At 46.4% G+C, this 23,273-nt stretch overlaps 1 protein-coding gene across 2 annotated transcripts in view; it reads left to right on the top strand.

Moving 5' to 3' along the window:
- EDC3 (enhancer of mRNA decapping 3) overlaps positions 1-23,273 on the top strand; it is a 330,103-nt gene that overhangs the window by 123,298 nt on the left and 183,532 nt on the right. For both annotated transcript variants that reach the window (XM_086959342.1, XM_086959343.1), the window contains exon 4: positions 21,695-22,030. In XM_086959342.1, the coding sequence (XP_086815468.1) occupies positions 21,695-22,030 (336 nt within the window). The remainder of the gene's footprint in view (positions 1-21,694; positions 22,031-23,273) is intronic.

Here is a 23,273-nt window from a genome sequence, read left to right on the forward strand (position 1 = left end):
TGTTAATTAAACAAGACCAAAGTGTGTCAGAAGCCCAGTACACCCTGTATGGTCAGTTCGCTTAAGTATATAGGTCAAATATTCAAAGGGCCTTACTCGGTTCGAAGCGCTAACTGGCACTTGATGCACTTCGCTTACAAAGGACTAGACCGGTATCCTTTAGCCTCAAGCCGCACTCTTCACTGCCTTCACATAGAGAGAGCGATAGGTCAATGTGCACAGAGCCCCCCCCCCATGACAACCTCCCTGCCCTACGACCACGCCGCCCGCCTACACCCCCTCCTTCATTGTCCGCTCACTTTCTCGCTGTGTCGTCCTTTTTCCTCCAGACTCCCCAGAAGGTTAGGTGGCGCGACTGATCAGCTGTACCTCCGGGGCAGAAGGTGTGCGTGTGTCCCTATACATGGCCGACTCCGCGAGGAAGAGCAGTGGAGGGGTCCGGTAACACACGCTCTCATGAGGCACGAGCTCGGAGAGCCGCGACAGAGTTTAGAAATACGTAATTTCTTTTCTACTGGCAACTACATACGTCACAGCTCGCCTGTAACAATAATATACAATCAAGACAAGCTTTTATAACGTGATTGCACCAGTCCTATGACCAGCCTGGGCAGCCTCTACATACTGCTTGCCGTCTAAATACTGAAACTATTATTTGGGAGCAGCCAGTGTCACGCAGGGGCCTTTCTCCAAATTCCGAAAATGCACACACCTTTATTTACTATTACAAGCTCTTTCTTGCCTGCATTTTCGCCCACTGTTTGTAAAGGAAATAGTAATTTGCCCGTCACAGAGGGGGAGATAACACTAGAGAGATACAGCTCCTGCACTTTGACCCTTAAGTGTGACCTAGCTGATCTCACATAGCCCTACTTTCTAGGTTACTTATAACCTGGATCTGAGCCCTAAGGTAATATTCATATCTGGAAAATTCTATGCAAAATGCCAAGTTCATATACATCACAAAGCACGTTGCTTCAAAGCACCTGAACTCCACCCCATCACTTATGAAATTGAAGGACTTTAAATCGAGTACATTTAGGACCGTGCTGCACTCCTTCAAAGTGCAATGCACAGTGTACCTTGCAGACTACTATTCGCAAACAAACACGAACGGAACCCCCTCATAAATCTCTCCGTTATGTAGAAAAGTCCTTTAAATTGACATGCAGCAAGTGCAATACACAAGAGGAACAGCCCCTCCCCCCTTCCAACGCCTTGAAGGACTATAAAACGAGTTAATTTAGGACCGTGCTGCACTCCTTCAAAGTGCAATGCACAGTGTACCTTGCAGACTACTATTCGCAAACACTAACGGAACCCCCTACAAAAAACTCTCAGTTATGTAGAAAAGTCCTTTAAATTGACATGCAGCAAGTGCAATACACGAGGAACAGCCCCTCCCCCGCCTTCCAACGCCACCACAACGAAATACCAGGTGCAAAGTACAACTGGGACCTTCCTGCTAATGGCGACTGTACGCTTCACTCTAAATCCCCGTCAGAAGACCACTCCGAAAAGGACCCTCACCGGAGGGGGCAGGAGGTAGGATCGGAAGGTAGGCTTCGGGGGTTTGAAGGAAAACTTAGTTGGCTCCTGGTGTGACAGAAAGTGAGGATCCGCCTGTACCTCACCACTGTGGATCCTGGGGGCAGGACATCCCCTCAAACAGTGGCCGCTGCTGACTGTAACGTCCCTCTGCTGCGGTTGACTATAGGATCCCATAGAGCGGCTTTATCCACTGGGGGGTGGGGGGGGGGCACTGCAGGCAGTACTCTCCGGGGACCTGTGAACCTTCTAGGCAGCCATGGGCTGGAGCTGCTCACACCCTTAGCGACATAGACAAGGGACTAGTTCTTCTTGAGTGCTTGATGAGGACGTTGCTCCCTGCTGGAGCAACGCTACCATTAGTATCTTGCATTTGACCATGGCAGAGTATGGCTATTTTTAAGGGCACCGAACTTGGTTCTGAGTAACAGGACGTCGTGTTGTATCACACTGGCTATGCTTGGCTTCACCAGGCTACTGCCTTCATGAGACAGCTGGGCTATCTTGAGATTGGCATGTCTCTTAGCGCTTCACATGGGTTTACTTCAGCTGCAACCAGGTTCTGAAGCAAGGAATGAGGTAGTTGAGCCCGAAGCTACAAGAATGCAACAATGTGTGTTTACACCTTCCTTTTTGCCCACAATAAGCATGAAACACCAACACAAAGATGTTTTTTTTTAATGAAAGAACAAAAACCGTCACACACCCACACACAACCACACACACAATTCCACACACAACCACTCAAACAGAACCACACCCAAAAACACACACAACCACACACACAATCACACCCAAACACACATCCACACCAACACCCACACACAACCACACACAACCAAACTTACGTACAGAACATCAACCGTACACAACCACACACACAACCACACACAACCACACACACACAACCACACACACACACACACACCCACACACACCCACACACACACACAAAACCACACACACACACAAACACAACCACACACACAACCACACACACACACAACCAATCCAATAATTAGCATAGACAATAGGTCTCGCCTTTGAGACCTTAGAAGTGTTTAGCCACGCAACAGTTGATATTGTTGCACCATGGATATTGCGCTGCATAACTAAATACTTAGAAGGTCCCAAAAGCGAGACCTATTGGCGTAAGGTAAAACATACCGTGATCAAGGAAATGCTGTTTTTAATTTATGTCAGCAAAATATTTCTATGCATTCTGCTGTTCTTTTTACTTCACATCACAAGATGTTTTGCATGTGTGAATTTTGGCACATGACCTCTGAGGCAGAGTGTTCCAAATCATGGCTTAGTTGCAACTTTTTATAAAGGTTCCTAAAGAAAAATGAGCCACACTCTGATTGTTCATTCCCTGAAGCCATTCCCAAGCAGACCACTGTGCACTGTCCTGTGCTGAATAAGCTACTGGTCTCAGCTCAGTTACCAGCACACCAAAGTTCACATCACTGAAAGCACCGTCGCAACTGACGTTAATTGGAGCCTCGGCTCAGTTTCCTTCATAAAATGCGCCTACTTCGAGACTCAATTGGCCATCGTTTGTGTCTACATATCCGCCTACCAACAAATGTCAGTGCACACTTTTCCGTCAGGCATACACACCACCAGCCTTCAGTGCACGCTTTCACCAGGCATACACACCACCAGCCGTCAGTGCACACTCACCAGGCACACACCACCAGCCATCGGTGCACAATTTCTACAGGCACACACACATACCACCAGCCGTCAGTGCAAGCTTTCACCAGGCACACACCACCAGCCGTCAGTGCAGGCTTTCACCAGGCACACACACCACCAGCCATCAGTGCATGCTTTCACCAGGCAGACACACACTGTTGTAATTGAATCTAGGCCCCTAGTGTATTTTTCCCGATTCATGCCCTGATATAGGTATACTTTATCATATCCTTATATAGGCATAGAAATCACTACCCTATTTGGTCTAAACCATACAGCCCAAATACGGCATGGCTACTGCCACTAGGTTCCTAGAATTAACAACGATTTCTTGGAAAAACCCGCCTTCAGCAGCTAGGAACTTCCCCCTGCTTGAATATTAAGTTCTCCAAGAACTCCTGCTGTTTTCCAAGAATTTAGCCTTTGAGTGACGATATTAAGTCCAAACATGAGTCAAACTCGGCTCAGTTTGCCCAGTCAAACACACAGTGGTTTGGAGCAGATCGACTATCTACTTGCCCGACGCCCTGCAGCAGCAAGTGCCGAAGGAAGCCGACCCTCCAGCTGACGCACTGAGAGACGCTGTCTTTTCTCTTGCCGAGAAATCCAGCTCCAGTGTTTCCGGCTTACCTTGCGGGTATCTGGGAAATCGAGTCCTGACAGAGAGAGATACAAGACCTCCTTCATTCTAACACCAAGGTACAGAGTTGATTAGACCTCCTAGAGAATTCTTGGAATAGATTCATGGCAGAGAACTACTAAACTTAGGTTACTCCTCACTTATTTCCTCCCTAGTACTAGTCTCAGGTTAGGTACACCGGGGTAGGTGTATTTTAGAAGCACCAGTTAAGTACTTTTAGTCATTATTTATTACTGTATGTATTTTATACATTTTATGCACTGTTATGGCTTAGAAACCATATCATGCTTTTACTGTACTACTTTATAATACTGTTGGTATTATATGCCTTGTACTTTATAACCAGTATTACGATTGTAGCAGTAAAATATTTATCTATTGTTTCCGCGACTCTAGAGATTTGATTTCTTATTCTTGGGAAACAAAGTTGTCATGTTTATACGGTTGTCAGAAACTAATCCCTTCTTGTGAATTTGAGAACGTTTCTAGTGACCTCTGAGCTAGCTGACGCTCACTATTAAGAGACCTAGTAGACCTCAGTCCTACGTCTGAACTACAGTATATATTATTCCAATGCGCAGAGCTTATTGGGAATATAGGAACTACACTACAACACCACCAGCTGTCAGTGCACGCTTTCACCAGGCACACACACCACCAGCCGTCAGTGCATGCTTCCACCAGGCACACATACCACCAGCCTGCAGTGCACACTTCCACCAGGCACATACACCACCAGCCATCAGTGCACAATTTCTACAGGCGCACACACCACCAGCCCTCAGTGCACGTATCAATTAACGCATCCACAATTAACTATTGTAGCAATCGCAGTATGGCGCACTTTACTTTTAAACATGTCAGTGCACGCTTTTCCACCAGGCACACACACCACCAGCCTTCAGTGCACGCTACCAGACACACACACCACCAGCCGTCAGTGCACGCTTTCAACAGGCGCACACACACCACCAGCCATCAGGGCACACTTTCACCAGGCATACACACCACCGGCCGTCTGTGCACACTTTCACCAGGCACAGACACCACCAGACGTCAGCGGACGCTTTTTACTGGGCACAAACACCACCAGCTGTCCGTGCTCGCTTTCACCGGGTACAAACACCACCAGCTGTCAGTGCACGCTTCCACCAGGCACAGACCACCAGACGTCAGTGCACGCTTTCATCAGGCACACACACACCACCAGACGTCAGTGCACGCTTTCATCAGCCACACACACACACCACCAGCGCAAGCTTTCACCAGGCACTCACACACCACCAGCCGTCCGTGCACGCTTTCACCAGGCACACAACACCAGCCGTTAGTGCACGCTTCCACCTGGAACACACACCACCAGCCTTCAGTGCACGCTTCCACCAGGAACACACACCACCAGCCTGCAGTGTACACTTCCACCAGGCACACACACCACCAGCCTGTAGTGCACACTTCCACCAGGCGCACACACCACCAGCCGTCAGTGCACAATTCCTACAGGTACAACACCACCAGCCATCAGTGCCCACATCAATTGTTAACGCATCCACAATTAACTATTGTAGCAATCACAGTATGGCGCACTTTACTTTTAAACATATTCATCAAAGCGCAGCATGCCACCATTGCTACAAAAATAAATACACATTTTTTTGGCCTACAAATTATAGACTTTTGTTGCAATTGGTGTTGCAATAGTTCGCAATGCCAATAGCTCAAACTTAATTAATGCGAGACCTATTGCATTGCAAATGCTTGTTTCATCATGTGATTCCCTTAGATATTCATAAAAGATAGAATATCTCTTCACACAGAAGGTAGAATATATCCACGCACATAAGAGATCTGGAACACAACTTTACATAATATTTCGTGTTTCCCGGTCCAATTCATTAAACGGAAATCTGCTCAAACACCAACATTTATTATGTGCTGAAATTACCCAAAATGTGTATGGATTGGTATTTATGTAGCACTAACCTAGATGGGAAGCTACTGAGCACTGTATATTACACGAGGGGGTGGGAGACTATTGTAGCTGGTGTTCATCAAGTGGGGATTATGAAAATACATTTTACACACCTTAAGGCACAGAGGGATTAAGTGATTTGCCCCAAGTCTCACAATGTTGGGTCTAGCGGCAAGGCTAGGATTGGAACCTCGGTCGTCGGGTTCAAAATGCTGCAGGTCGGGCTGCTAGGCCACATCTCCAGAATGATAACATATTAAAATAATAACACATTTGGCTGTGAAACACCAGCTAAATTAGACTAACCTATAATAACAGCTAAGTGTGATGCTAATAGCTCTGGCTTTTTATAAAAAAGTATCCCTCAGTCAGTGATGGGTTTCGGCATTCATGAAGTCATCACACATACACTTTCATTCATTTTAGCACTCCTGCGTCCATTCATCCAACCACTGATTCATTCTTGCATCATCTACTTACATAACCACAATAAACCCTCACACAAACTCAACATGTAAAAGATAAATTACAATAAACGTAGACAACGAAAATATGCTGCTGCCTTAACATGGTAGGTGTATGCTTCCAATAATAAATGAAAGTAAAGATTGCAGAAAGTGGCTGTCTTCCAGCGGTGTTGTACATGGTATTTTGTGTTGTTTTGAAGTTCCAGCATAGTTGTCACCAAACAAATGTGCTGAACCATCTCAGAATGGGGATACAGTGAAACTACGTACCGCACCATTCCACGCCGATGGCATGATCTAGAGGGTGTGGCTTTGCGGAATGTGGCATACTGCAGACTAAATGAATGACAAGCAAACAGCCTATTGCATAGTCTGGAAAGCTGAGCTATGATCTAAAAATAATGAAAATAAAAATATATGAGAAGAAATGAGAGGAAAAAGTGAAAGATGAAGGTACTGAAGTGCTGAATTTTATAATGGATACAAGCTGAGTACTTCTTCCATTGGCTGTGTTGCCCTGTGAGTGACAGCATTTCGTCATTTGTTTGGGATGTGATTTGTTGCCTTATTCTCTTTTATTATAAATAAATATATATAATATATAATCTTCATGAAATTTTCCCCAAAAAGTGTGCTGTGATTCTAGTTGTGCATGGAAAGTTTCAAGGAGATCCGTTCAGTGAGGGTCGAGAAAATGGAGGGGTGAAAAAAAGTGTTTCCCATGTTGATTTCCATAGGAATTTATAGACCTGACTGCAGCCCGAACTGCTAGAAGGAATTACACCAAGTGTGGCAGAAAGCTAGCTCTTGGTCCAGAATGAATGCTTTTTGTCATTTATTGTAAATCCATTCATTGGTTTAGAGATATTTCAAGACATCCAAATTTATATATCTAGGGACGTAAAGGCTCCACGAACCCTCCCAATCTCGTGCTGAGATTTGATTGGCTGCCAACACTTTAACCAGGAAGTATGGCAGTCAGCCAAATCCCTGATTTTAAAAAAAAACTTTTTTTATCCAAGGCCCAGGGCAGAAAAGCTTTGTTGAATTCTACTGAAAATCGCAGCTTTTGTGCGACTAAAATAAATTTTAAAAAAGAAAAACGTGCATGGGCTCTCTGGCTTGTTTTGAAAAGAGAGGGTGGCAAACAGGTCCCCATCCTGAGGCTTTTGGAGCCCTGGGGGCCACCACCGCCCTGGGGCTTTTGCTGAAATATTGGAGGATGTCCATGCCAATCCACCCCCTTTCCATCGGCTTCCCCGAAGCCCTGCTCCAATAATTAGCGGGGGACAATAGAGGGGGGTGGTCCCAGCGGAAATACAGGATTAAATAGAGATCAACATTACCTGAATAATGATAAACTATATTTAAGCATATTGAAAGTATTTAATCGCATTGAACATATAATGCATCATGTTCAAACATTGCACTTTTAACACATGAGTTTAAGCATAAGTGCCCCAGAAGAGGAAGGGGAGAAGTAGGTGCATCAAAGTGCAAAAGTGAGGGTCAGTGATAGAGGGAAGGCAGTGAACAGTGTATACATCAAAAATCATAAAAAGGCCCAACCAGCCTTAACTAAGTCTAAATTAATTACAAAGCAGAATGTCGAAATAGGTCACAGTGAATCTATCACTGTTGTCCACATTCAGTATCAAGAACATAGATCACGGGCTTCGGAAGAGACTTCCCTTCTGTGAAAACCACAAGGCCCCGCCCTCCTTCACCTCCATACCAAGGGCCCCTTCAGGAAGCATCCGAACAAAAATAATCTATCTGCTAACTGCATGCTCATTAACTGTAGATCAGCCCCCAAGCATGCAATGGAATTAGCTGAAGCCATCCTCTCTCAGGACTTAGACATTGCGTTCATCACGGAGACATGGCTAAATGGGATCTCCCCACCTTGCTTAGACATGTTGGTGCCCCCAGGTTTCACCATCATCAATCAATCAATCAGGGAATTTATAAAGCGCACTACTTACCCGTTAGGGTCTCAAGGCGCTGGGGGGGCGAGGGGCGCTGCTAGTGGTCGAAGAGCCAGGTCTTGAGCAGTCTTCTGAAGGCTGGGAGGTCTGCGGTCTGTCGTAGGTGGAGGGCATTCCAGGTCTTGGCGGCACGATAGGAGAATGATCGGCCCCCAGCGGTGGTTCTGTGGATGCGTGGAACAGAGGCCAGGGACAAGTCGGCGGAGCAGAGTTTCCTGTTGGGCACGTAGAAGGAGAGTCTATTGTTGAGGTAGGCTGGGCCGCTCATGTGGAGTGCTTTGTGTGCGTGGATCATGAGTTTGAATGTGATTCTTTTGTCGACGGGGAGCCAGTGCAGGTCACTCAGGTGCGGGGTGATGTGGGCTCGGCATGGGACGTCTAGGATCAGTGTGCGGAGGCGTTCTGGATTCTTTGGAGTCTGTTGATAAGTTTGGACGGGGCTCCGGCGTAGAGAGCGTTTCCGTAGTCGAGCCGGCTGCTGACGAGGGCGTGGGTGACAGTTTTCCATGTGTCCGCAGGGATCCATCTGTAGATCTTGCGGAGCATACAGAGGGTGTGGAAACAGGAGGATGAGACTGCGTTGACTTGGTTGGTCATGCTGTTGCGCTTGGAGTCAAGGATGACCCCTAGGTTGCGTGCGTGGTTGGTAGGTGCCGGGGGGGGGGGGGTTCCCAGTGATGCAGGCCACCAGGAGTCGTCCCAGGCTGATGGGTTGGGCCCAAGGATGAGGATCTCCGTCTCGTCTGTGTTCAGCTTAAGCCGGCTTGCCTCCATCCAGTCGGCGACGGCCTTCATGCCCTGGTGCAGGTTGAATTTGGCGGTGAGGGGGTCCTTGGTGAGGGAGAGGATCAGTTGGGTGTCGTCGGTGTAGGAGATTATGTTGAGGTTGTGACGTCTGGCGATGCGAGCGAGGGGAGCCATGTAGACGTTGAAAAGCGTCGGGCTGAGGGGGGATCCCTGCGGGAAGCCGCAGATGGTTTTGGTGGTTCCGGAATGGAACGGGGGGAGACGGACTCTCTGGGTTCTGTCGGTGAGGAAGGAGGAGGTCCAGTCCAGGGCCTTGTCTCGGATCCCTGCGTTGTAGAGGCGTGTGCGGAGTGTGTGGTGGCAGACGGTGTCAAAGGCGGTGGAGAGGTCCGAGAGGATGAGGGCCGCCGTCTCGCCGTTGTCAAGTAGGATTCTGATGTTGTCTGTGGCGGCGATGAGGGCGGTCTCGGTGCTGTGGTTGCTGCGGAAGACTGACTGGGAGGGGTCTAGGATGCTGTTGTCTTCTAGGTAGCGGGTGAGCTGGGAGTTGACTATCTTTTCGATGACTTTCGCTGGGAACGGAAGCAGGGAGATGGGGCGGAAGTTCTTGAGGTCGCTCGGGTCCGCCTTAGTTTATTTTAGCAGGGCATTGATCTCGGCGTGCTTCCAGCTCTCAGGGAAGGTGGCGGTTCCGAAGGAGAGGTTGATGATGTTACGCAGGTGGGGTGCGATGAGGCTGTCTGCCTTGTTGGCGATGTGGTGGGAAAGAGGATCAGACGGGGAACCTGAGTGGATGGTGTTCATGGTCTTGATTATCTGCAGAGGAAACTAAATGCCCTGACAACTTATAGCAAGCAGAATCCGCTCCAAATTAATTTGGAAAAGACCAAGATTTTAGTCTTTGGAAAAAAAGTAAAGAGTTTCACTTGGCACTTAGACACACGGGAGGTGGAGCAAGTCGATCAATATAAATATTTGGTCTTAACCTTTTGGAAGAATCTAAATTGGGGTACACACTGGGATGGCACCAAGCAGAAGACCTTATTGAAGGTTTGGGGGCTTTCCCATATTCTATTACTAAGGGCAGTGAGAAGATGGCCTGGTATATGATGTCCACTAGTTAAAGTGGACACCGTGCACCAGTCCAAACCAGTCCAAACGGTCAGTCCAAACGGCCCTTGTGATGTACGAGGTCAAAGAAACCTTTAGAAACCTATCCTAGTGGTATCTGTAGAGAGCAGCCTTCAGGCTTAATCTTGAAGGAATGTAAAGCAGCTTGTTATAACAAAATATAACTTCCTAAATTAATCAAATGAAAGGAGAACCACACAGTATTTATATACAAATATGTATTTATTAATATAACACCCTCTACTATCCTCTACACAAGGATAGAACACAAAGCACACAATAAAAGATCAATAGAACAGTTTTTAGTAGCACAGTACACAGTGGGCTCCAGGGGGAGACCAAACCATATACTAAAATAGTAGTATAACAATCACGACTGGTGGGGTGGAGGGGGGATGGGCGCTAGTGAGTGAGCCCGAAGCATGATGGCCGCACATTAGTGCAGCTCTGCTGGGCGGGGCTATAATCCGTACATTATCCTCTACTTCCCCATGTCATCTGCGGTGGAGAGTTTGCGTGTTGGAATCTACATTGTATGCTGCTTCAGATGCAGTGATTTATACAGCTGCTGCCTCTGAAGAAAGCTGGTAGGCAGCCTCTGATGGTCGGCGCATAAAATGGCGGCATTTGGGAGCTGAGGCGGGCGCTGAGAAGGCCTGGCTGTGTTGGAGCTGACATTGCCCGTGGAGAGAAGTCCGTGGTGGGGAATCATCCTTTACCACGCAACTTTTACCACGCAGTGCTTTTACAAAGCCGGTTTTACAACGAAAACCATTACAACGCATTGCACTGGGGGGCGCTCTAGGATAAGTAATAGTTTAATTTACTATCCAACACCTTCCCTACTATCCACGGGGACTGGAGTTGGAATAGTAAATTAAACTATTCACTATCCAGCACCCCCCAAAGCAATGCGTTGTAATGGCTTGCGTTGTAAAACTTGCGTTGTAACAGCATGCGTGGTAAAAGCATGCGTTGTAACAACGTACATCCCCCGTGGTGTGGTGGGGCCGAAGGCACTGGGGTGGGAGGTGGGGGAGGATACAGAGGTGCGCTGAGCCGTTTTTGTGCAAGGTGTTTGTTAGACCTGTGAGCCCTGGGTGGTCTTTCCTATTTTTCCCGCCTTCGCCTCATTTTTCCCACCTACTTTTTGTTGGCTTTAGGACTCTGGGCACCTTCCCATTGCTTATCAATGTTAAGGTGCAGGTGCTCTCTTCCCCTAACATGGCTGCCACTGACCCCTGCTACTGCAGCGTGGTCTTTTTAGACGCACTCTAGTAGCCAGGAGCTGGCTGGAACCCCTAAACAATGTTGCGACACCAGCCTGCCTTCCCTGCCCATAGCTAGAGTGAGGAAGCTCCTGGAACCTTCTAGAACCGGGGAGGTGGCACCAAGTGCCACTGCCAACTGTCGCTATATTAGGAAAGGGAGAGAAACTTTCCAGCCAGTTGTTGAGGCATCACTGACCTGGGGAGAACCTACACAGGAGACTTAGGCGGTAGGGCCTAGTCAGGAACCTATACCACTGGGGGTGACAGGGTTTAGGCGCTGCCCACCAAGCTGAGTGAGGAACACTAAACTAGCCCACTGATCTGGCCCGGCGGAAGGGGAACCCAGGGACCACCTGAAGTGACCTGCTGAGGAAAGCTGTCAACTCACACCCCACCCCCCCCTTCCTGATGAAACCAAGAAATTGCAACCAAAGGGTGCCAGAACCAACAAGCGCCAAGACGAAGCTTACTGGTGCTAACCAGGACTACTGGGGAACCAACCAGGTACTGGACCGTGCTGCCCCTGCGCCCCCTGCCTTTGCCTGGGCCTGCGCTGTCCTACTGAGCCCCTCTGACTGAACTGCTGTCCTGCCTGATCTGATCTGGCTACCCCACCTAGCTCCCTGAGCTGTCTGTACTGCCTGAGGCCCCTGGGGACCTGGTGAACCCAGTTCCTACAGTGTGCTTCAGTGACTGTGGAGGACTGCACGCGGGCCTGCACGCGGGAGGTGGACTGCTAGGGAAAAAAAGTGTGCGAAAGACAGCCGTCCCGTTGCGGCGCCGCCCTGCCTCTGAAGCTGTAAGCCCCGGTGACGGAGTGCGGCTGGAAGACTTGCTGGGATTAAGGCCACAGGAGGCAGCGGACCAGTTCTCACTCGACTGCAGTCGAAGCTGCTGGGGTTACAAAGTATCTTTCTAGCACACGAAAATGATTAGTATCAGCTCCGTACAGTTTTGAGAAGAATCCGCCTCGAAATACATACTTCAAAGATCGACCTCGACCAGTAAAATAGAGGGAATTAATATCCCTGATGAATACAATGAAGCATTACCTCCAAAATGAGGAGAGACAGTTTAATCTGAGCCTTCTTCCGAAACCTGGAAGGTTCAGGTAACCAGATTGTTACAGAGAAGTGACAAAGCCCTGATGAGAATCCGGGACCTGGTTTTCCTGGATTTGAAACGCGTTGGCACACCTGAAGGAGCAAGCAATGTCATTAATAGTGTAAACTGGCATTCGCTAGTTGAAAAATTGGTTTTCTTTTGGCTATTGTGCTCCTTTTTTGACTTTGTCCTTTATTTTTGGAAATAGATTCACTCAATTGAAAGAAAAACATAAATGTATGATGTTAGTTTGTATAATGTATTGTTTTTGGGATGTATGATGTTTGTTTATTTTTCTTAGAGAGTATTTAGAGTGTAAATATATGTCTGTAAACAGCATTGTATATTAATGGCAAAGTCTTGAATGTACAGTTTTTCCTTTTTGTGCTTAAATTTGAAAAAAATAGATCAAAAAGAATTACAAAGAAGACTGGTATAAATAAAAATACTGGGCCAAACCAAAGAAGTCTGTGTTTGATCCACACGCTACGTTTGTTTGAAAATAAGTTTGGTGTAGGCAAGTGTTTGTGTTTTTTTATAGAATAGGGTCCAGCCTACCCCATTCCCCATATGGGCCTAACTCCTTAGCTTTACAGAGCAGGAATAGGATAGCGCAAGCAAGTCCATTACAGCAGTGGCACAAAGACAGTCATACCAGGGGCAATGTGGCAGCGCGTTCGAACTGTTGTGGATGCAGCAAGTGCAAGCGACAGTCATGCGGGCCTGGATCGGGGGATCATTAGGGTCTCTGGCCCACGTTGCACCGTTTATAAAGTAGATGAGCAATCCAGGCCTCTCAGCGCTGGAGGAGGAGGGGAGAGCCGCCCAGGCCGAGCAGGAGCACTATCAGGAGGGAGAGGGGCCCAGGGCGCTCTGGTGTAGTCGCGCCCGTTGCAGCCGCGATGACAACGCAGGCCCTGTCCCTGCGCATCACCGCACGCCACGGTGCAACGCTCAGCGCTTGACGGGACGGGAGGCTAAACGGACCTCCTGCAGTACACGAGCGCCGAGCAAGCGGCTCTGGCGTCGCTCACTGCTCCGGCAGGCAGCCCGCTGACTTACTGAACCCCAGTAGCGACTCCAGGCTCCCGGTGTCGTCCCCAGATGCCGCTCAGGTCAATGAAGCCGCCATCTTGGTTTACGCCCGGTCCGAGCCAGCCCACCGCATCTTGCCTCCAATCTGTAATCAGACGCCACAGCTGGGGGTATATTGTGATCAGGCCCCGCTCCGCCGCATTTTGATGTAACTTTCCAGGTCAATGGAGCCTTTGGAGGGTGGGAAATCGCATTAAAGCCACGTCGTTAAGCGGACCCTCAGCGCCGAGCCACCATCTCGGTCTCTGGCTTGGCCACGACCCCAACCTAGCAAGGGTACTTGAATGTCTAGCACACACAAAATAACAGACTAAAACAACCAGAATTCAGCTTTTAGGGGACTGGCACCCCAATGAATTTGTCTTCAAAGCCTTGAATATATCTACTCTGCTGTCTGCTATATTTCACTTCGCAAACATTTCACTAAAGTAAGCTACTCACACTCTACTACTCATCTCTACTACTCATCTCTACTACTCATCTCTACTACTCATCTCTACTACTCTTTACTACTCACTCTCTACTATTCCCTCTCTACTATTCCCTCTCTACTACTCACTCTCTACTACTCACTCTCTACTACTCACTCTCTACTACTCACTCTACTACTCACGCTCTTCTACTCTCTACTACTCACTCACTACTATTCTACTCGCTCTCTACTACTCACTCCCTACTACTCTCTACTACTCTCGCTCTACTACTACTCTCTACTACTCATTATCTACAACTCACTCTCTACTACTCACTCTACCACTCTCTACTACTCTCTACTACATACTCTCTACTACATACTCTACTACTCTCTCTACTACTCTCTCTACTACTGTACTACTCACTCTACAACTCAGTTGAGTTCAATAAGCTTTATTCGGTTGAAACAGAGCAACCATAAAAGCACAGTACAAAATTTAAAATACATTCATTACAATACTTAGTAAAAAAGGAAATCCTACATCAAAGAATAATAAAATTAATACACCAAAAAGAAAAGTAAAAAACCTCATTCATTGTAAAAGAGATGCAACCCTCAATGGCTCTTGATGAAAACAATCTATTCATAGTAGCTTTTCCACAGTTAATACGGTCTCCTCTGCAGTTCTCCTAATGTAGACAATAAATTCACCACAGTGTTACAAATGGGCTTCAGAATATGCGGGAGTCCAAAGTGCGTAAAAACTTATTCAAGTAAAGACCAACCCCAGGCTTCGAGTCATTAATAACAGGCCATTGAGCAAAACGATTACGGATGGGTTTGTTGAAGTTGCTGAATGTATGGCCTTTACAGTGGTTCTTTCCTACGTTTAAACTTACAGGGGGCAAGTATGCGGTTCTAGGGTAGAAGTCTCTCAGTTCCCTAGTAACTATAGGGCTGTCTCCCATTTGTGGCTGCCAGCCTTGCAGATATGGGACGACGTGGCGATCCCTAAAGTTTACAATAATCAGGTCACTCACTATATCTTTAGGTAGAGGTCCCAACCACTTCACCCTTCTAACGTTTAAAATTTTCCCATCGATGTTTGGTGGAAGGGGCCTGTTCTTGGTTAGCCAGAAAGATACCTTGTTTGCCAATTCCGCTTGTCCTTCAATCTTACCATTAGTTAGTTCGGGCACACCTGAGAGAATGCACACAAATGGTGCGGCCTCCGGCGGTAGGTCAATTTGGGTAAACTTTCTTTGCATATGGCCATGGTTGGGAAAAGTCCCCTCTAAGGGCGTGGAAACATTTGTCGGCCCTACTCTATTAGCTGTGCTCTGCAGTACTACCGAGTTTGGTGTTGGGTACTGAGTATTTGATATTAATGGCATTTTTGGGGCAACTAACTGGACTGGGGCAGTAGTGCTATGTGCCAAGATTTTGGGAACATCAGTAGCGACTAGAGACTTTACCTGCTTCGATCCTACCAATCTTTTTAAGAGTATCGTGTTCTCCTTCATTGTCTCTTCTATACTAGTAACCTTATCCCCTATTACCATGATTCTTTTTACCAGTGTGGTTATTAAGGATTTGACAAGAAGTTCGATCTGGGCCAGTAAATCAGATGATATGGTAGATAAAGGGGAATTTGGAATTGAGCATGCCCTGGATGATTTCGGGGTGTTGCTAATGACTTGGGGGGGACTAGAGTACAATTTTTGTTTTTTTAATAGTCTACTCCTTTGTTTGGTACCTCTGCGTTTTCTTTTAACAGAGGGAGTCTGAAGGTTCGTTATCGATTGAGTGTTGGCTTTTGCTGGAGGTAAAAGGGGGGGGGTTTCCGGATGGCTTACTTTAGGTTTGGATGGGGCACCTGATTGTTGTTTGTTTCCCTCTTCAACATTAGCATACACAGTTTGGCAGAGCAGATTAAGTTCCTCCAGTAAGGTTAGATTTTGACATTGATCTACTACTGCCAAAGGGGATTGGCAACTATATGTGGCTTCTATTGAAGGACTTTGTTCAACTCTCTCCATTTCGCATTCAATGTACGGTGTTACCCTAGTTAGGTAATTGTCCAAAGTCCCCTTCCGAGGCCCCCCCTGAGAGATAGCATTTTTTGAAACTTCTTTACCAGTCATAGTAAGGGTTGCTTATGTAGTAAGAACAGACACCTACGCAAGACCAACGTGTTACGTAGTAACCGCGGTAAGCTTAAAGTGTTAGCCAAAGTGTTCGAGGCAGTTACTGTTAGGGGTCTAAAAGGTCTGAAAGGTGTACCTCCTTTTTCCAGCGGTAAGCAGGCAAGAAACAAGTGAGGTGGCCCTGCCCTGCCTCTTCCGGCCTCCGAGGGCCACAGAGGGTCCGCCCTTGTCCCGGGCTTCTCCCGGCGCCGACCTCGCACGTCCCGCGGTGCGTGGGGCCCTGTTGAACAAGTAGGCGGCGGCTGGCGCATGTAGCGCGTCACCCTCGGCGATCTCCCTGGGCTTCTGGGGGATGTAGTTTACTGGTGGCGGTTTCCCTCACGGCGGATTGCCTTGGCGCTGTTTGGCCGTTCCTCTCACGGCACGGTAGTGTCAACCGGATCCCTTCTGCACCCTGCAGCAAGGCTCCACACGGCAGGAGCGTCCCCTGTCTTTAGGGAGTCCAAAGTCAAGCCAAGGATGCCCCAATGCCTCAACTTCGCCAACTTCACCATACAAGGCTCTATGGGCACACTGCAGCCGATATCGTCGGAGCCTCTCCTTCAGCCCAACCCAGCCCAGACTCAGCCACTGCTCCACCTCTCTCTCTAGCTCCCACGTTGCCCTCCTCTCTCACCTGCCGCGGTAACAGCCCGCCGGGAGAATCGGGAGGGTTCGGGTGAATACAAATACCACCGCCGCACTGAATTTTAACTTGCGTCGGGAAGCCGGCTCACTGCCGCTGCTGCAATGCTGCACACCGCAGCCGCAAAACCACCTCAAAATCGGCAGCCAGACAGGAGCCCAAGTGAACGAGAATGCCGGCAACAGCCCGCCATCATCAGGAGGAGGGGCGAGGATCCCGGGTGATTACGCGGAGACGTGGTGCTAGGGCTGTTAGCCTGTGTGCAGGTAGGTTTCTGCTTCCCCAAAACAATCTTTTATAAAGGCAGATGGACTTTAAATAGAAGCATAATTACATCGTCATTTATAATGAATAAGGTGCGTCTGCCGTGAAGCCTCTTCTGTCAGCCTTGCAGTGAGCTGCCCAAAAAGGCGGTAACGGGATCACTCGTCATTAGTCTCACTACTACTCACTCTCTACTGCTCTCTCTCCTACTCTCTACTAGTCACTCTCTACTAGTCCCTCTACTAGTCACTCTCTACTACTCTCTCTACTACTCTCTCTACTACTCTCTCTACTACTCTCTCTCTACTAGTCACTCTCTACTACTCGCTCTCTACTAATCGCTCTCTACTAATCACTCTCTACTAGTCACTCTCTACTAGTCACTCTCTACTACTCTCTCTACTACTCCCTCTCTACTACTCTCTCTACTAGTCACTCTCTACTACTCGCTCTCTACTACTCGCTCTCTACTACTCGCTCTCTACTACTCGCTCTCTTCTACTCTTACTACTCACTCGCTACTATTCTCCACTACTCTACTAAACACTCACTACTACTCACTCTCTACTACTCTTAACTACTCACTCTCTACTACTCTCTACTACTCACTCTCTACTATTCACTCTCTACTATTCACTCTCTACTATTCACTCTCTACTACTCGCTCTCTGCTACTCTACTAGTCACTCTCTACTACTCACTCTACTTTCTTTACTACTCTCTACTACTCACTCTCTACTACTCTCTACTAGTCACTCTACTCTCTACTACTCATTCTCTAGTACTTACTCTCTAGTACTCACTCTCTACTACTCCCTCTCTAGTCACTCTCTACTACTCTCTCTGCTACTCTACACTACTCACTCTACTACTCCCTCTACTTTCTACTACTCCCTCTCTACAACTCTCTATTACTCACTCTCTACTCTCAACCTCTTTCTACCTCTATACCGCTCTACCTCTCTCGACCCGCACACATATGCACATATGTATATGTATATATATAGGTCCCAGCATGCATTTGTAATGAGGAATGAACTGCTGTTCGACACACCGGAAGTCAATAACATTCAAATAAGGTGCAGGGGACAGTGCAGTATGCACGCAATTTGGCAGCTCGTGTTTTTTGCCTCTGAAGAAAGGGATAGAATTCCCTGAAACGCGTCAGGCTGGGGGACACTAAGACGGAATGAGAAGCTGCCTGGTTTTGAAATAAAGGATTGTTATCCTACCTGCAACAGAGTGCGGCCTCGTAACTGGGGAATTTGTGAAGACATATATATATATATATATATATATATATATATATATACACACACATCTGCATATCTATATAAATATGAATATAAATGCTTGCATACATATACATATATGCAAACATATGCATGTTCTGTACATGAGTTTGAAAAACACTAATTAAAGCAAAGCTAAAAAGCCACCTACTCACAAACAGAATTGCTTTAACTTAAACGAGGGCGAGACCTATTGCATTTTCAATGCTTGTTTCCTTTGCCAGTGTAGAACTGAGCATCAGCAAAAAGCATGAGCAAATCCAGCAAGTCTCAGTTGCTTTGAAAGTAAAAGTGTATTTTTTTTCCTCCGTCTTACTAAGAACTATTGCCTTTGGTAATACTCGTAACAGTCAGATGTCACTTGTTCCGAGGGTCATACCATTGTAAGGGGGACATTTTCATGTATCTAGTGTATGATGAATTAAGTTGCATTAGGCAAGACGACCTGACACTGCAGAGCAAGTAGCTAGGTTGTGTTTGATTTTGGGGTGCATTTAGACGGCGTTTCAACAGTTTCCTAATTGAAACCCCCAGTTTCAGACATCATTTTATTGTGCAAAGCTTTGCGTTGAAATTGAGCCCGAATATGGCAAATGCTCGGCATATAGTACGTGGCAGAAACATAGTTCTCGCCTCTCTGTATAGTGCATTCCATGCGGGGTGTTCCGGACACTACTACCTGGCCCTCAGCGTGGCTTACAGAAAGCTTAGGAGGTCGGCTGTGCAGCGTGGCATCTGTGTGACAGCATTGTCATGGCGTGCGTGCTTGGGTTTCTTCGTGTTCGTGTGGTACCTCCGTTGCTCCGAATATATAGGAGCATTCTGGGACTTGAACAGTTAGTGGGTTCTGTTTACGTTCGTGCCGCGGATGGCGCAGGTCACTTGCCTCTAGATTGCATTTGACCCCCGGGCTTCCCTTCGCGTGCGAAGTCAGGTGGGACAAAGTTCGCGCCCGTTTACAATACTCGTGTGACAGGAGTCCATAAACAGCGTAGACACGGCGGGCGAGTTGCACAACAATGCGTGCCGTGCCGTGCATTGCCCTCACGCTAGGGCTTGCTGTAAAGATTGGAAGGAGCCGAGCGCAGGAAGCCAGCGAGCTCCCAGGAGGCTCCGCTGGCGGCTCGGCCTCATTGAGGGGAAGGATTGTTTACCTTTTCAAGGGGAGGCGACTCACCGTATCCGATGGCCGGCTGCCATGTTGTTTGGCCAAGTTCCGTTCTGCTTAATAAGCTGAACACACTCAAACGGCAGCCTTTGCGAGTAGAGTCGAGATTTCGTGATAACACATATGATACATATGATGTTGTTGCTGAGGGTTTTTGTTGCAGTCTGAAGTCAGTTTTTTTTGTTTGTGTGTTTATAAGCCCTTTTACTTGAGTTTTTTTCGGGTAAGCATTATTTAATGCATCTTATTTATGTTAGTCTCCGTCTTGTCCATGTTCTATTTGACCTTTATTTTCCTCTTTAATAAATATTTGTTTAATGTTTTATTTCTTTCTTTTCTCGTCATTCCATCTCGTATCATTAGCGCTTTCACAACTTTGGGGCACTCTTCCATGGTCATTGCAGCAACTGTGTGCTAGTGTGCTGGTTTGTTCAGTCATCCAGGGTCAGGACTAACCCACCTTAATACTTTCGGTCTGTTTGGCCATTTTCGAGCACAGTGCCAGCAGGACGAGTCAGCAGTCTCTTCCCAGCTGGCATCGGCCCACGTTCACTTTAGATTATAGAGAAGCACCCTCTGTCCTAGCCTGTCTGTACACGGTGGATCATTGTATTGGCCAACGCCTGGGGCTAAAACGATGCGGCCCATGGCCAGAAAAGGGCCGCTATTCCGCCTTTGAGAATAACACCATGTTCTAGCACGTCAGCGGTTTTCATGCCTTATCCTTCTGCTACCCGTTGCAGTAAATACAACAAAAATTCTGTTGTGAGTAAATACAACAAAAATTCTGTTGTGAGTAAATACAACAAAAACACTGTGCCACTCTGCCCATATTGGCCTTGCTGCCTTTGCTTTGTAGCATATTCTCAACAAGAACTTGGCCCACAGAGTTGAAGCTGGGCCAGTTTCAGCTGAGGCTACCAGTGATGACAAAGAGGAAAGCTGAAATGTGGGAAACTTAAGATCATCCATAATAAGGAGATCTGAGCTTAAATGGAAGGACTCACAAATTGCATCTTGTCTTGCCGAGGAGTTAAGTTTATGAGATTAGTCAACAGCTGCTTATTGCAAGCGGACGATCATTAATCATAATTGTATGTAACATATTCCATACTTTTAATTTGGTTGGTACTTAATTTTAACTCTTCTGTAACTTGATCTAAACATAGATTTAGAATGATTCTATAATAACAGAATTTTACACATTTGAAATGCGTGGGAGATAGAGCATAGATGTACATTTGTATATATGACATTTCTATCTGGTTGAGTAGATGAAAATCACTCATCTTATGAAGGGGGAGGGGTATTGTGATGATTTTAATTAATCAAGCAATAAACATTAAACTTGAAACACAAATTGAAATTCCTACCAAGAGTCTGAGCACATTTTTAGCCTTTTTAAATTGCCCCTCTTCTCCAGTCACGTAGTTATTCTGAGGTGGTTTTCATTTTCATATTAGGAGGCAAGTCGCTCCCTTTCTAAAAAGTTAGAAACTCTCCAGAGTCTCAATGTAGTAGCGGCTGATAAGAATGCTAATAAATGTATGGGTCCGTGTTTAACACAAAGCCCAGCTGCACCTTTCCTTACCATGTCATGTGACCCATAGAGCTAGCTAAGTATTGTGAAAATAGTAGTGAAAAGCTTGAGTGACCATAAAGAACAGAGGGTTGAACTTGTAGCATATCAGTATTCTGCTGACCAGTTAAGATGGAGGACTGGTTGCCACTACAACTGTTTTGCTGCCAAGAAACAGTATCTTTGTTTCTGGAGAACGTCCACTCCTCCTCCTCGGTATATGAAAACCGTGTGATTGATGTGTGGGTTCTTCAATCTAGAGTATAGCCTGTTTAATGTTTAATGATACCAAGCACGGCCAAGCACTCCATTTTAATTCTTAAATTGAAACTTTTTTGGATGTCTGATATCTATTTGTAGAAATAAGTTGAAGAGGTGAGTAGGATCAAAACACATGAAGTGAGTAGTAAAAGCAAAACATATCACCGTTCCGGTTGCAAATCAATGTGTTAAATTTTTTTTTTTTAAATTATTATCCAGGGTCATCCAGCAGTAGACACCCAAACCAAGTCACCCCGAAAAAGACCGGCTTGAAAAATGGGCAGGGGAAGACCAAAGATGATGAGTGTTTTGGGGATGAGCTGGAAGAAATCCTGGACACAGACTTTGACTTTGAGGGCAATCTTGCCCTTTTTGACAAGGCAGCAGTGTTTGAAGAGATTGAAACACATGAGAAGCGTGGTGGTGCACGTTCTGGGGGCACGCCAAATGATCGGCCATCCCGCTACCGGCATGACGAAAACATTCTGGAGACAGAGCCCGTTGTCTACCGCCCAATCATTGTGCCACAGCACACTGGTAAAGAGTACTGCACAGGTAAGCATGAGTCCTGTAAAGATCATTCTAGTGTCCTCTGCCTCAGAACGGGTGTTATATTTCCTCCTGTATAAGTTTCCTTTTTCTCAACAGTGCTCATTTCTTACCCTGGATATTGTTGGGCTGTGTTGTTCCTGCCCCTATATATTGGAAGCACAATCACCCAACTTCTCTGCTCCTAGATTACATGTACCCAACCGGACTGGTTGGTCATGATCCCAATCTGTGTCACCGTTTTTTTTTATATGCAGATGGCACCCTACTGACACTTAGTCGAGCTATATTTCTTTATAAACAATAAATCGATGGGACCGTATAATCCCAATTCATGCTCCAAGCATTACATTTGATTTTATTTTTTGCGTGAGAATGAAGGCTCCTAGTTATCCATTTCTGAATGTTATTCTCCTTCCAATGATTTACATTGAGCCTCAAGCTTTGGCTCAAATAATTACAGGTTCCGTTTTTTCCTCTAGTTAGTAGTTACTGCTGTTCATGCCTTTGATATCTGTCCCATTTAAATATCTAAGGTGCTTGCGAAAGTCCGTTACAACTAGTAGCCTGGATTCTCAGAATAAATGAATATTTCTGTTTATTTATTTAAAACATTTTTTGTAAATTTAAGTTAACCAATGCAAGTATTGATGTAAAAATAATAAACTTCTGTTTTTGGCGAAAGGATAATTTTCCTTTTTTACTACAGTTTTTTTGGCAGCAATCCCTGATTTTCACTGGTGTTTTTATTCAACGCTGCTGATTTTAGTGAGCACAAATCAATAATTTTAAACATTTAATTCTAGTATTCCCCAAACAATCTACTTTGACAAAACAACTGCATTTTTATCATCCTACTGTGATTTTGATTAATACTTCTAAATGCAGTTTCTTCACCTTTTGCATATTCCGAGATGCCAGATTGAATATGGATTTTTTCAAAGCAACAGCTACGACGCACCATAAGGGTGCGCCGTTAGACTCTCTGGCTACCTCCCATTGCAACCAGAAGTGATAACCCAGAGCTACATATAGGCAATACCCCTACATGCTAAAATCCGCTCTTTTCTTTCCGTGCTATTGAGTGCAGATTCGAACTTCCGCTCCCAACCATTGTCAGTTTTTTCAACCCAGAAAGTCCAACAGAAATGCAACAGTGTACCAGGGGAATGTCTCCCCTTAATAATGTATATCTCTCAATACTGTCACACTGCCAGGAATACATTTATTTATTGGTAAGTTCTGGAAC

The sequence above is a fragment of the Lissotriton vulgaris genome, chromosome 2_2 (genome assembly GCF_964263255.1).
Source record: "Lissotriton vulgaris chromosome 2_2, aLisVul1.2, whole genome shotgun sequence".
Lineage (NCBI taxonomy): Eukaryota > Metazoa > Chordata > Amphibia > Caudata > Salamandridae > Lissotriton > Lissotriton vulgaris.